This window comes from Macaca thibetana, chromosome 4, assembly GCF_024542745.1.
Source record: "Macaca thibetana thibetana isolate TM-01 chromosome 4, ASM2454274v1, whole genome shotgun sequence".
Taxonomy (NCBI): Eukaryota; Metazoa; Chordata; class Mammalia; order Primates; family Cercopithecidae; genus Macaca; species Macaca thibetana.
In genome coordinates, this window is record NC_065581.1 from 133,596,526 (window position 1) to 133,611,401 (window position 14,876).

The 14,876-nt window shown below is 36.8% G+C and overlaps 1 protein-coding gene across 3 annotated transcripts in view; it reads right to left on the reverse strand.

Moving 5' to 3' along the window:
* The window catches only part of ENPP3 (ectonucleotide pyrophosphatase/phosphodiesterase 3), a 99,836-nt gene that overhangs the window by 6,118 nt on the left and 78,842 nt on the right, over positions 1 to 14,876 (reverse strand). For all 3 annotated transcript variants that reach the window (XM_050786298.1, XM_050786297.1, XM_050786296.1), the window contains exons 22-25: positions 7,604 to 7,739; positions 3,876 to 3,953; positions 3,151 to 3,283; positions 919 to 1,075 (exon numbers count right to left, since the gene is read on the reverse strand). In XM_050786298.1, the coding sequence (XP_050642255.1) occupies positions 919 to 1,075; positions 3,151 to 3,283; positions 3,876 to 3,953; positions 7,604 to 7,739 (504 nt within the window). The remainder of the gene's footprint in view (positions 1 to 918; positions 1,076 to 3,150; positions 3,284 to 3,875; positions 3,954 to 7,603; positions 7,740 to 14,876) is intronic.

Sequence of the window (14,876 nt, forward strand, 5' to 3'; positions counted from 1 at the left end):
AAAGCAGGGACAATGTGTTCCTCCTTTGTGCATTCTAAAGAGTTTCTATCATGATACTGTGTGCTTAATAGGTACTCAATATATTTGTTGAATGACTTCAGTAAAACCTAAGTTCCAGGATACATATTTTTTCTATAAGGAATTTATATGCAAGTTGAATTAACTACTTACATATAATCTGCCTTGATTCAAAAAGGATTTTGAGGTAGCCTAATAAATGATGTTTAAAAAAAGAATGTTACTTGAACTGTGTGTATTTGTGTGTGCATGTGTATAATCAATTTCACACCTCATGGCTCAAGTTGATGGAATTTTTACATGTACATACTCATTCAGAAACATTAATTTAATGCTAACATTGGGAATAACTTTAAGATTTGTGACCAGAATAAAAATAAGTTCTGGTGTTTCTATTACATAGTAGAGTGGCTGTAGTTAATAACAATGTATTGTATATTTCAAGACAGCTAGAAGAGAGGACTTTGAGTGTTATTACCACAAAGAAATGATAAACGTTTGAAGTAGTAGATATGTTAATTATCCTGATTTCATCAGTATACAAAGTATGCATGCATTTAAACATCCCACTATACCTCATAAATACATACAATTGTCATGTTATAAATAAAAAAAGAAAAAAGAGATTAACAAGATTTCATCTCTTTCATTCTTAGTGAATGTGAATAAAACATATAAATAAAATACATGAGGTATACATATGTTCAACTATGCAGATATATGTTTAAATTGATATTAATTACATAGAGATCAATAGTCTAAGGAAAAGCCTAAAAATGAAGTATTACAACTTTTTCCATGAAACACTTAAGAAAATACATTTTAGAGTCACTTTTATGAGAGCCCAAAAGAGCTCTGACTCATTTTCTCATGTCCTGGACCCTCCCAAAGCGTACTCACAGGACAGCTTTCCACGTTGGTAGGTCGGTGAGGGATGATAAAGGGTAGGACGTCCAGCCACCCAGGGCAGTTTTCCGGTGTGTGGCTCTTGTTTTTACAACTGGTCAGCACCACAAAGTAGTGCGTTGGGATGGGAATGTCAGTGTTCGCTATATGTCTTACAAAACATAATTGAAAACATGTTTTGATGTTATTATACTTTTGCTTCTAAAGGTGATAAGTGTGTTTACATAGTTTTTTCATATATATGTAAAATAACAATTCATATAATTCTAAGTTTGACAGCATTTTACTATATGCTAGGTACTTTTTAAATAACTTACATGCAAAGTTTTAAGTGCAAAATCTGACTCCACCAAAGGAATACAAGCTGGTATAAATATGCAAATATATATATGAAAAAAACTATGTAAAGACACACACACACACACACACACACACATATATATATATCTACTTCTAATGGTACTTTGGATTTTTTTTTTTTTTAATAAAGATGGTTTCTCACTTTGTTGCCCAAGCTGGTCTTAAACTCCTGGGCTCAAATGATCCTCCCACCTCAGCCTCTCAGTGTGTTGGCATGACAGGCATGAGACACTGCACCAGGTCAATAAATGTCTTCATATAGTTTTAAAGAAATGCCAAAGTAAAAATATAGTAAAAGAAAGTAATAAATAAAAACCACAAAGTCTTACATATTTTTTACTCCCATCAGCCAGAATAGAGATTACAGCAGAAGTCCAAGCTTGGTCATTCTAACATAAAAAAATATTAGACTACACAAAAAAAAAAGAAGGAAAAAAAAAAGAAGCAGAGCATGATATTCTGCCTCCTGCATTTCCTCGTTTTGTTGACTTCATACTTCACAGTAGTGTTTACTAATACAGCAGAAGCTGAGAATGAAGGAGCCCAGATTCCACCTCCAGCCGTGCACTTCCACAAAATGTTTGGACTTTCACTCATCCTCTAATTCTATCATTTACTGAGTTTCCTCAGCTTTCCAAGGATGTGATTCTGTGCTACCAACTTCACAGTGTAGACATGGGGATAAATCCATACAACTGATGTGACAGTACTTTGGTTTCAGATAATGAACATGAAAGTGTTTTCAAAAGTTTTAAGTGCAAAATCTGACTCCACCAAAGGAACGCAAGCTGGTATAAATAGAAATGTATTACTGTGATTTAGAACATGGACTCAGCCAGGCCGTCCAGGTTCATATTCTGGCTTCACCACTTATTAGTTGCAGAATTTAGATAAGTTGTTTAACCTCAGTTTCTTTAACCTAACCGGGGGCTAATGGAACCTAACTAGGGTATCTTTGCGGTTTAACTGATGTATATGTGAGTTCTTTAAAAAGTACCTAGCATATAGTAAAATGCTGTCAAAGTTAGAATTATTAGAATTAAGAAATTGTGAAAGATAAAGCCAATACTGAAATATTGATTCAGTATTCATTCAACACTGAAATAAAGACATGGTGAAAAAAATAGAACAAGGCCACACACTTACTAGTCATAAATGTTACTTTATCAGAAGGTACAGGTAGAAATCATTGCTTTACATAATCTAGGCTTAGTATAGTTGTTTAGTTTGGTCCTTCATATGTTTTGATAATAAAGAGAAATGGTAGATGAAACTTCTCTAAAACTCTATTACTGTGCTCTGCAATTCAAAACTAATTCTTAGCAACCTGTTATGACCAGGCTTAGTACTACAATGTAAAGTTTAGTTAGGACTAGTTCTCTACATCATGAAATTTACCTACATTGTCTCCTGGGAAATGCTTTTATGAATTGTTCACTATTCTTGTAAAATTTACCTTAGTCTTTACATGACTTTTCACCATTCTTGTAAAATTTACCTTAGTCTTTACTTGACTTTTTTTTCATGTATTGTTGGATTGGTTTTATATTCACTGATAGTACATCAAGTTTTCTCTACCTCCTTAGCCTTTACAAAATTTCATGTTATCTTTGCCCATTAATTTAGCATTCCAAATGACATTTTTGCTAAACTTTTCCAGGAAGTGTTTTCTTTGCCCCTTAATTTAAATTTTTTGCAATATAAGTTTTTTCCTAAATATTTAGGAAAATATTTAGATTGAAAATAGTCAACAATAACATTTGTCTATGAATGCATTATGTAATATTTAAAGTATTAAACTTTACTTAAAATATTGGAATTTCCCCTCATGAGACCTATTGATAAATCAAAAAGTCAAACACTTACTTGGTAATTTCCTCTGGAGCATCAAAATGGCCATCATAATTATAATCAAATATTGGTCCACTAACCACATTTACTCCATTTCTTTCTGTGGCGTGTTTTATAAGAAGAACACTGTGGAAGTAGTCCCACATTTCTAAAAAAAAAAATAATAAAGTGTTTAAAATGTCTACTTCAGTCGAACGTGACAATATTTTCTATTATAGACAAGTACATTTAAATAGCATGAAATTCTGCTTTAATCATTGTCAGTGGTGATTGGGTAATTCTCCAGAACAGGCTTCACAAGCAAAAATAAACAGCTACATTGATGACAGCTTTTTGTTGTTGTAGTTATAGTCTTGAAATTACAGTTAAATATGCCTCCAAATTTCTCCCTACGGCTGAGTTGCTTATGGGACAGCGAGTGTTAAAAATAATCAGAACACATATGTTGCCTGATTAATTATTACTCTGGGGATGAACATTTACCTTTCATTTACTTTTAGTGAGTGGCAGTCATCAAATTAAGGGTTAAAAACAAATTATCAGAATTCTAGCAACAAGTCACTCAAAGTCAAAGTTGAAAAGAATCTATGTGAGGGATCCTTCCTGTACCTATATTTAAACCATTAGAACAAAATGACCTTAATATCAGGAACAAATTGCAATTAAAAAAATGTGTTTAGTTTGGAAGTTCAGGGAGTCACTTAACTATTTTAAAATTAATACTCTAAATACATACTTACTTCTGAATTCTTCATACATAGGTACCAAATTACTCATAATTAAAGCATCATATTGGCTATCAGAAGTTCTATTGATGGCTGCAAAACAAATGGATCTTATTAGATCTAGCTATAAGAGAAAATATGACATACTGCACAATAGGGCTATTACTATTACATATTAATATAAATTTATTAACAGTCAAAGCACAGAAATAGTACTTTCTAACAGAAGTCATTAATAATGCAGGCAGTTTTATGTCTGTAGTGGGTTGAACTGTGATCCAAAAAAGCTTCATCCAAGTCCTAACCATTCCTTTCATCCCTGTGAATATAAACTTATTTGGAAATAGGTCTTTGCGGATGTAGCTAGGAGTCTCTAGATGAGACGATCCTGGATTTAGGGGTGGACTGCAAATCCAGTGACTAGTGTCTTAATAAGGAGAAGGAGATTTGGGAAGAGGACAAACACAGGGGAGAAAGTCTTGTTAAGATGGAGGCAGAGGTTTGAGTGATACCAGTACGTGCCAAGGAATGCCTGGAGCTACCAGAAGCTGGGAGAGACAAGGAAGGATTTTCCCCTAGAGCCTTCAAAAAGAGCATGGCTGTCAACACCTTGACTTTAGCCTTCTGATCTCCAGAACTGTGAGATAATACATTTTTGTTTTCACTCAATCTTTTTTGGTAATTTTTCCAGCAGTCCTAGGAAACAAACAGAATGCCAGATATATATGCGTAGCTATTGGATGTGCACAAAATAATGTTATTATAGATAGCTGTTTTCCAAAATAAAATTTTCTGAAGAAAATGAGTTTTTACTTGATAGAGACTGATATGGTTTGGCTGTGTCCCTCTCAGTCTCATCTTAAATTGTAGCTCCTGTAATTCCCACGTGTTGTGGGAGGGACCCGGTGCAAGGTAACTGAATCAAGAGGGCGGGTCTCTCCCATGCTGTTCTCGTGATAGTGAATAAGTCTCACGAGATCTGATGGTTTTATAAAGAGGAGTTCCCCTGCACACACTGTTTCTTGCCTGCCGCCATGTAAGATGTCTCTTTGCTCTTCCTTCGCCTTCCCTAATGATTGTGAGGCATCACCAGCCATGTGGAACTGTGAGTCCATTAAACCCCTTTTCTTTATAAATTATCCAGTCTTGGGTATGCCTTTATTAGTGTGAGAACTGACCAATACAGAGACTGCTGAAGGGAACACCACAAATCATGGGCTCTCAGGATTTATGGCTGTGCTGTCCAGCACAGTGAGTGTTCACAGGGAGTGTGCTCTGGAAGCAGACCGCCCAAGTGGGAACCCTAGCTCTGCTGCTCACAACTGCACCCCTCGGGCAAAGTGCTGCATCCCTCTGTACTTCGTCTCATGGCATCTGACTCATAGAATTATTGTGAGGATTAAAAGCTGCAAACCTATAAATGTTTATTCAAATCCTTTTTCATTTAATTTCATTTTGGTAAGAATACTTAACATGAGATCTACTCTGTTAACAATTTTTTAAGTACTGTTGACTCTAGATACAATACTGTACAGAAGATCCCCAGAGCTTATTTATCTTGCTTAACTGAAACTTTATGCCCATTAATTAGGAACTCCCCATTTCTCCCTCCCCCAGCCCCCGGCAACCACCATTTCACTCTCTGATTCTATGAATTTGACTATTTTAGATTCTGTAATATATAAGAACATAAATGAAACTTGAGGACATTGAGTGAAATAAGGCAGTCACAGAAACACAAATAGTGCACAATTCCACTTATATTAAGTTTCTATTATAATACTTTTTATACTATAGTAAACTACACTTGGATATCTTAACTAATTCTTTTTTTTAAATTACTATTGAGGCAGAGTCTTGCCATTTTACCCAGGCTGATCTCGAGCTCCTGCACTCAAGTGATCCTCCTGCCTCAGCCTCCCGAGTAGGTGGGATTACAGGCATGCACCATCCTGCCTGAGTAACTAATTCTTCAATGAGAGGCCAATGAGTAGACACCAAAAGACACGAAGAAACAAGTAGCTCTTTTTTCTTAAGATTTCACATGGTGTTTATAGTTCTCCGACTCCACAAAAAGCCTCTTCTACCTTTTTAACTAAGCCCTGAAAGTTGGAAAGGCAATCAACATAACATTACCTCTGTTTTAGAGGAAAATAAGAACCTGCTAGTAATAGAACTTCTATTTTTAATAAATAATTGGAATTTATACTGGAGAGTTAGAAGAGAGTTTCATTTTATCCTTACTATTACTATTTTTTTTTTTTTTAACTGACAAGGTCTTACTATGTTGCCCAGGCTGGTCTCAAACTCCTGAGCCAGTGATCCTCCTGCCTCGACCTTCCAAAGTGCTGGGATTACGAGCATGAGCCACCATGTCTGGCCGTATCCTTAATTTTTTGAGACAAGTTGTTTAATTATTAATTTTATTCCTTGTCAGGCAAACATTTATGTATTAATTAATATCTTATGCCTAACAGACACAATTTTATACACCAATTTCAAATATTTTATTAATAAAATGTTGCAACTTTTTTTTTTTTTTTTTTTTTTTGAGACAGAATCTCACTCTGTCACCCAGGCTGGAGTCAGTGGCTCAATCTGGGCCCACTGCAGCCTCCGCCTACCAGGTTCAAGCCATTCTCATGCCTCAGCCTCCTGAATAGCTGGTACTACAGGTACATACCAGCAAACCCAGCTAATTTTTCTATTTTTAGTAGAGATGGGACAGGGTTTCACTTATGTTGGCCAGGCTGGTCTCGAACTCCTGATCTAAGGTGATCCACCCACTTTGGCCTCCCAAAGTGCTGGGATTACAGGTGTGAGCCACCGCACCTGGCCTGTTGCAAATTTTTAATGTTTATCACAGGGCTTACATAAATTTGTTACCCCTGATTGTACCTAGATACATAAAACATATCAGTTTATTTATCCTAACTCTGTTAGGAATTTTAAATTGATAACACTACTTGCTTTCATTAAGCCTTTTTGCCCATTATAAATTTCAGAATCTTTAAATTACAAATCTCTAAGAAGGTGAAATTGTTGAAAATCTCATAGGCAAGTTAATAAAAATGACATTTCCTGTTGCACAGGGAAGTGGCTTGAGTTTTAGGAAAATCACACTAGCTCTGGCAGGTTCCCAAAAGAGATCCTTTCTGAAAACAACAACAACAACAACAACAAAAAAAAAAACTTAAATTTCATTTGGCTGCTTCACCTGCAGTTTAAAACTGTTAGCCCTACAGCATGAATGACAGGCCAAAATTCCAGCCTGATTTCTTTTTTATTTTATTTTATTTTATTTTATTAGGTGATCTTCTCTGTATCATTCCAATTTTAGTATATGTTCTGCCAAAGCGAACACCCAACCTAATTTCTTTTCACGGGCACAGCTGTATTCTCCAGGCAGACCTTAGCTTGGGCAGGAGCCAGAAGAAATGGGATTTTAGATGTTTGTGTCCTTCTGCAAAGAATCTTCAGTTTTAAAATTAAACTTAAACCTGCCGAGCTCTCTAAACATCTGGGCCAGATGAGAGCTGCTGTGTGGGTCCCACTGCAAAATGTCTTAGTCTTTATTACAGCCGCTGTGCTGCTCTGGCCAGCCACAACCACTGGAAGTGTCTCAGGCAGCTAGCTTAGCCCAAGCAGGTAGTTTTGGTGGGGAGTATATGTTTAAGGCATATGCCCACATCCAGCTGATGAGAGCTTTCTAAGCGACTGCTCTAAAAAAGAGTTCTACTAACCAGGAGGATAGAGGAAGCCGTGGGTGATATTCTCGTCTGCTAAATAGAAAGAACATTTTTGGCTCTCAGAAGGAGGAACCCTGACATCAGCCCGCAGACAGTCTGGGACAGTGGGAGGAAGAGGCGATGTGTCTCCCTGTTGAAAGAGAGAGAGAAAAAAATTACGCCCACAATCGCGGCTCACCCATTGCCTTATATGGTTTGTCACTTCCCTAGAATGTTTTTCATTTAAGCTTTTCCTATTTTCTTAGTGAATCAGGTCTAGGCAAGCAATGGGAATGGATGTCTTCAGCAGTGTTTTCTTCTGTGGTTCCCTTCTGGTTAAGGACATCAGGAGGGCAAATCAAATACACCTTGGAAAAAAATATTTGCACAATGAAACCCGAATTGAGAGGAGAGGATAATGGGAACTATTCCTAAAAACTAAAATCCTTTTCAAGATCTAACTTTTTTGTGGTGATATATATTGTACTTGTAAATAAAAATTGAAAGTGAAATGTATTTACTTTTAAAATACAGATATAAACTAAGTATTAATATATTATTCTTCAGCTGTTCAAGAACTTTTTATCAACCTAAGATTAATTCAAAGAAGGTGTAGTTGTCTAAACAAATTGGTTTTGAATATAAATAAACTTACAGCCATGCTTCATTCCTCATGAAATATAAGAATTTTAAAAATAATTTCTTAGGCCCGGCCGGGCGCAGTGGCTCATGCCTGTAATCCCAGCACTTTGAGAGACCAAGGCAGGCGGATCACGAGGTCAGCAGTTCAAGACCAGCCTAGCCAACATGGTGAAAATCCGTCTCTACTAAAAATACAACAATTAGCCAGGTATGGTGGCGGGCGCCTATAATCCCAGCTACTCTGGAGACTGAGTCAGGAGAATCGCTTGAACCCGGCAGGTGGAGGTGAGGTGAGACTGCGCCATTGCACTCTAGCCTGGGTGACGAAGCGAGACTCCATCTGAAAATAACAATAATAATAATAATAATAATAATAATGTCTTAGGCCAGGCTTGGTGGCTCACGCCAGTAATCCCAGCACTTTAGGAGGTTGAGGTGGGCGGATCACTTGAGGTCAAGAGTTCGAGGTTCAACGTAGTGGAACCCCGTCTCTACTAAATATACAAAACTCAGCCGGGTGTGGTGGTGGGTGCCTGTAATCCCAGCTACTGGGGAGGCTGAGGCATGATAATTGCTTCAACCTGGGAGGTGGAGGTTGCAGTCAGCTGAGATCGTGCCACTGCACTCCAGCCCAGGCAACAGAGCAAGACTCTGCCTTAAAAAACAGTAATAATTTCTTTGTAACCCTATTTAAAGACTAGTACAATGATTTATTTACCAAGGGGACATCCTATAAATGTGCTGCCTAACTTAAGTATTTAAGGTAATACTATATTATGTGGTCATCATATTTTGATTAGCATATAATCATGGGTAAGTGAACATTTTACTATTTATTTTTCTCAGACATTTTGATTTGTATGCTCTCTACTGCCTATAATGGTTATCTTTCTTAATAAAACTTGAAATAATTTATTAAAAAAAAATGAAGGTTAAGTTAAATTAGGATGACCTTCCTTTATTCACTGCATTGTGCTGAAAGCAAAATTAGCTACATTGTCTAAAACCTCTGAGTTCAATTCACAAAGGAAGAGGCAACGTACACTGTGTGCTGTCTTTGTAGCCAGGAGAGCACCATGCTGAGGTATAGAACAGGTGGGAGCTGAAGATGAGAAAAGTCCAGAAAAAGCAAGGCAGAGACTGTACTCCCTAACATAATACAAAGCTCTAGCTAGAAAAGATACAGAAGTTGAGAAAACTTCTCAACTTGATTGAACACATACACTTACCTTGCTCCCTTCTAAAATTCCATTAAGAGGACAGTAATAATGAAAACACGTAAGAGATGACAGGGAATATTCAGAAGCCGGAAATCAGATAAATAATAATCTAATTTAGTAGACCAGTAAACACTGACTACCAAGAGTTTATGTTTGGGGAAAGCACCAAGAACGTCCTACTGTAGAACCCCAGAAGGGTAGAACTTGGAGTCCTAAAGACAGGAGTTTGCATAAGGCTGGAAATAGAGGATAGATTGAAAGTCTGCAAAAAGGGCTAGACAGTATGTTTACTCTCTGGAGAGTTTAAACCAGAGGGATGATCAGACTAAAAGACACAAGGCACAGCCAAGAGCTGGTGCACCATACTGAAAACAATGAGATTAAATAAAACTATATGCTGAATAATAAGATTCCCCAATCTCATTGCCCATTTAGCCTGAAAACTGTATATGCTGAGTCAGATTAGAAGTATCCTCTCTTTGGAAAACAACCAGCCTGAAAGGAAACTAGATACTGTCAATTTGGAGTCCTCAACAAAATGGCTGGTTCTCTTCCTGATCAACCTATAGTGAAGCTTATAGACTGGAAAGACCCAGCCATAAAGTTTAGTGCCTAATTCTTAAAATAGAAGATGACAGCCAAGGACCACTAGACACTGGGGAATAAGGGAGAAGAAAAAGAGACAATGTGGAAGCCAGAAGAAAACTCTTTTCTCAGAGAGCTGAGAGTATATATGGCATCCATAAAGAAGGAACAGAGGCAGTTTTTAAAAAAGGAAAAGGTAACAGAAAGAGCTCTTGGGATTTCAAAATACGACAGGCAAAAGAAAACACTCAATAAGATCTAGAGGATGAAGTTGCAGATGTGACTCAAAAGGTGGAATTAAAGACAAAGAGATGGGAAAAATAGGAAAAATTCAAACACATTAGAGAATCAGACCAGGAAGTCTATTTTTTTTTTTTTTTTTTTTTTTTTTTTTTTTTTGAGATGGAGTCTCACTCTGTAGCCCAGGCTGGAGTGCAATGGCACAATCTTGGCTCACTGCTACCTCTGCCTCCTGGGTTCAACTGATTCTCCTGCCTTAGCTTCCCAAGTAGCTGGGATTACAGGCACGCGCCACCATGCCTGGCTAATTTTTGTATTTTTAGTAGAAACAGGGTTTTGCCATGTTGACCAGGCTGGTCTCAAACTCCTGACGTCAGGTGGTCCGTCTGCCTCAGAGTCCCAAAGTGCTGGGATTACAGGTGTGGGCCACTGCGCTTGGCCTGTCTTACTAATTTTGAAGAAAAATTATTTCTAAAATTCTGAAACCAGCTAAAACACTAATTAAGTATATAGGCAGAGTAAAAACATGTCGAGACCCACAAACTCTCAAGAATATCTCTTCACCTTTTTCTTTCTCAGGAAGCTCCTGAGTGATATAGTCCACCAAAACAAGAAGTACACCAAGAAAAACGAAGACGTTTGTGCTAAATGAGTTGGATGAGTTCTCACCATTTATTTCACTCTCCTTCAGGTGGCAGAGCTGGAAAGCTAAAAGCATTTGTTTATATTCTTTCAAAAACGTATCATAGTATACAGTTCTAAGTGACCAGGTTTCTCCACTTGGTATAAGGGCCACATAAGTATGTTGTAAAATTGGAGAATAAGGAATAGTGACTGCTGACCAAGTTGGTCCCATAGACCCCTGGTATATTGCGAGTTTGATATTTCCTAACACACATCTTTATCGTTGTACTCAAACATTTCACATTAATAAGTTTTATTTGAAGAAATATACAGTATATAAATGTAGCCCTATATGGATTTTCCATAAGGTAAGGAAATTGAGATGCTTAAATTTAACAGTTAAAATTATAAAAATGTTAACAAAGAAAGTCTATTGTAATTTTTAATGAGGCTGTGGCTGTAAAAGTTGTGCTTAAACAACTTAGTTGGTCAAAATATTTACCGTGTTCTCAAAGTAGCTTAGACTTTGGGCTGGGGGAAATGAACTGGGATAGCTTCAGCCAGAAAGTACTAAAAAAAAAAGTCACATTTTCTGCTAACCGAAAATCTTGAGATTTATTTCTTACATACCAAACTTGAACCCTTAAATAAAAGTGCATCAATACTAGGAATGAGGATGTGGCCTCCTTTATCCAGGCAAGATTTTGCAATAGGCAGCCCTCTAGAAGGATGGAGGGGAGGTACAGGAAGGTCCTTTCTATAATAAAGAAGGCTTTAGTGAACCACCACCACCACCACCCCACACACATAAACAGCTTCAATCCTGCCATCCTGTCAGAGTTCCCTGGAATTTTTGAAGCAACAGGATAGAAAGTCAGGAAAGCAATAAATAGAATTCAGACACTCAGATAAAATATTAACTTCTTAGCTCTCAAAATATTTCTGGAGAAGTAAAGGATGAGTATAGACAGGAACATGAGCTGCTTATACTTTTAGTCTGGCATTGAAACAAAGTAGAATTTGAATAGAGTATAAAATTATTTCTATTGAAGTTACAGATGCTTCTTACCTGTAGGCTGAATGTACAAGCTAAAACCTACTTGTTTGAAAATTAAATGGTTACAGTTTTGCCTTACGGTAAGGATAATGACTATGTATGCTTTAAATTATTTGGTTGTATGATTTATTTTCTACAGGGAAAAATAATTTTTTCATAGTTCAAAAATGTTTGCAACACACAATAATGCCCCTGTTTTAAAGACTCACAAAATAATATTTAGAAACAAGAAAAAAAGGCTTTTTAACATGGAAAGATATGGGAGTTACGTGTGTAGATTGACAGATAGGTAAATAGAGAGAGGATACATAGATACATAGGGGGAGAGAGAGGCATTTTTCAAAGTACACTAGATTTCTACTCTGAAAAATTTGATTTCATATTAAATTCTGAAATACCTATTTTAAACAATAATCACAATTCTTGCTGTTATTTTCAGTTTTTCACCTAGCAACAGAAATACTAGTTCATATCTTCCTTCTGAACAGGCCCAGAAGCAAAATCTATGTACATCCTGACTAACCTTAATGGTTTTGAATCAGCTGTTCTAGGACCATGATTTCAAATCACAACTACTTCCCCAGAACTCTTCTGAGATAACAACAAAAATTACAAAACCCACCAAAACCACAGAAAAACAAAAGCTCCACAAATCTTAAAGGCTCAAGCCAATTGGGTCCATGTTCTGAAAAGTGCTTATTTAAAGTCTGATTTTTTGAAACACAGAGCTGATTTACAACATTTTTATGTGAATCCCAAAACATCCTTGTATGTAATTTTCTTGAACCACAACACACTAACAGAGTAATTTCTGAATTAGAAAGCAGAAAATTGCTAGAATTCCATCCTGTCACATGGAGGGAGAAATACACAAGTACTTCTGTGGGATCAGTGAAAGGACAGGAACTTTTGGTAACAAAGAAGCTAGTTTTAAAACAATAACAAAGAAGAATTGTACTAAACTCCTAGCCTGAGCCCACTTAGAATCTCTCCGCCTTTGGTTTCCGCCAAAGCTCATAAAAATTCAAGAATGCAAGACAGCAGGGAAAAGTATTAAAAACATAAGCATTCCCTTTAATGCCACACAATCCCTCATACTTGGAATTTTCAAAATAGAAAATTAAATAATAGGACTGACCCTGAGTGTGCCACTCCTCTCGAAAACAGTAACAAAATAGAAGTTATTTTAAGGAATGTTGTATGTTGAAGAAAATCACGAATTGAACATTGTGCATATTAAGAAAGTAATGTTGCCACCAACCATACATATGAACTCAGGTAACTGTTGGTAAAATATTTTCCCACATTGGCAAACAAATATTAGTACTGTTACTAGTGACCACAATTGAACCATTGACAGCAACAGAACTGGCTTTCAGAATCTACAAAGTTTTAATTAGTAGTAGGAAAATACACTCATTTTTCTCCAAAATTTTGAATTGGAACAGGAAGAGTAGGTAAACCTATGGAATCAATATCTCCTTTCCATAAAATAGGTGGTACTCTTAGCAAAAACAGTAATAGTTATAAGTTTGTCATCAGTCTCTGGATCTAAAATACTAAGATTTTCTCTACAAAAACAGCTCCCTGATTATTTACCCGTGTGGTTGGTGGTATAGCTTTGTCATTAAAAGTCTAAAAATAATGGTTGTGGTTAATTCATTCAATGCATTTCATTCAATAAGCACTTACTGGGCAATTCTGTTGTGCTGAGGATATATTAAATAAAATCATCCCTGCCCCAGAGGAGTGTTTGGACTGACTTTTGGCATACTTTAAGTTTTGTTACTTTTTTTTTTTTTTTTTTTGAGACGCAGTTTCACTTGTTGCCAGGATGGAGTGTAATGGCGCAATCTCGGCTCACTGCAACCTCCACCTCCCGGGTTCAAGCGATTCTCCTGCTTCAGCCTCCCAAGTAGCTGGGATTACAGGCATATGCCACCCCGTGTGCCTAATTTTGTGTTTTTAGTAGAGATGGGGTTTCACCATGTTGGTCAGGCTAGTCTCAAACTCCTGACCTCAGGTGATCTGCCTGCCTCGGCCTCCCAAAGTGCTAGGATTACAGGCATAAGCCACTGCACCTGGCCCTAAGTTTTGTTTTAATTTACATTTTCCTTATTGCCATTGAGATTCAATTGCTTAGTTCCTATCCTTTGTTCACGTAGTAACTAAGATGCTTGTCATTCTGTTGTTGATTGGTGAAAATTTATTAGCTATTCTGAATCAAATTACTATTCTAGATACTCATAACTTGTTTCTTATGTGCAATGCAAATATATTGTTCCATCTACAACTTTGTTATTTTGTCATACATTAATGTTTATGTAGTGTAATTAATCAATTTCCTCTGCATTTTTAATGTTGTTCTTCTTGTCTCCCAAGAAAGCCTTCTCTATCCCAAGATCATAAAGATATGCACAAAGGGAACATGGACTTGCTATTCCTATTTAGGTCTACAAATTCACCAGCAATTTAATTTTGTGTGTGGTGTGAGGTAGGGATCTACTATTTTCTTCCTGAAGGGTAGCCAACTGTCCTGGTACTACTTAGTGCAAGAGAGTTTGCCAGACAGTGAAGAGGGCGGGGGCTTTAAACAAGTGGACCTCAACCTTAGCCTGGAGATCTCTGACATAATGCATTTGTCCATGTAAGTCTAGTCTGACTTACTAGAGTTCCAGATCCTTCAGAGAAGAACTATGCCTTATTCACTTTGTGCCTACTATAACACACAGCAAATAGTAATGCACTTGTTAAATAATCAAATAAATACAAAGCCCTTTATAATCTAGTTATCATCACCTTCTATGTGCACCCATGATGTATATGGGGAATGTTAAATGAATAGTATTCCTCCGTACTTCTGTTGCTTCTGTTTAAAATGTCCTTTTCTACCTTCCTTACCAATTGGCCAATTGGCCTG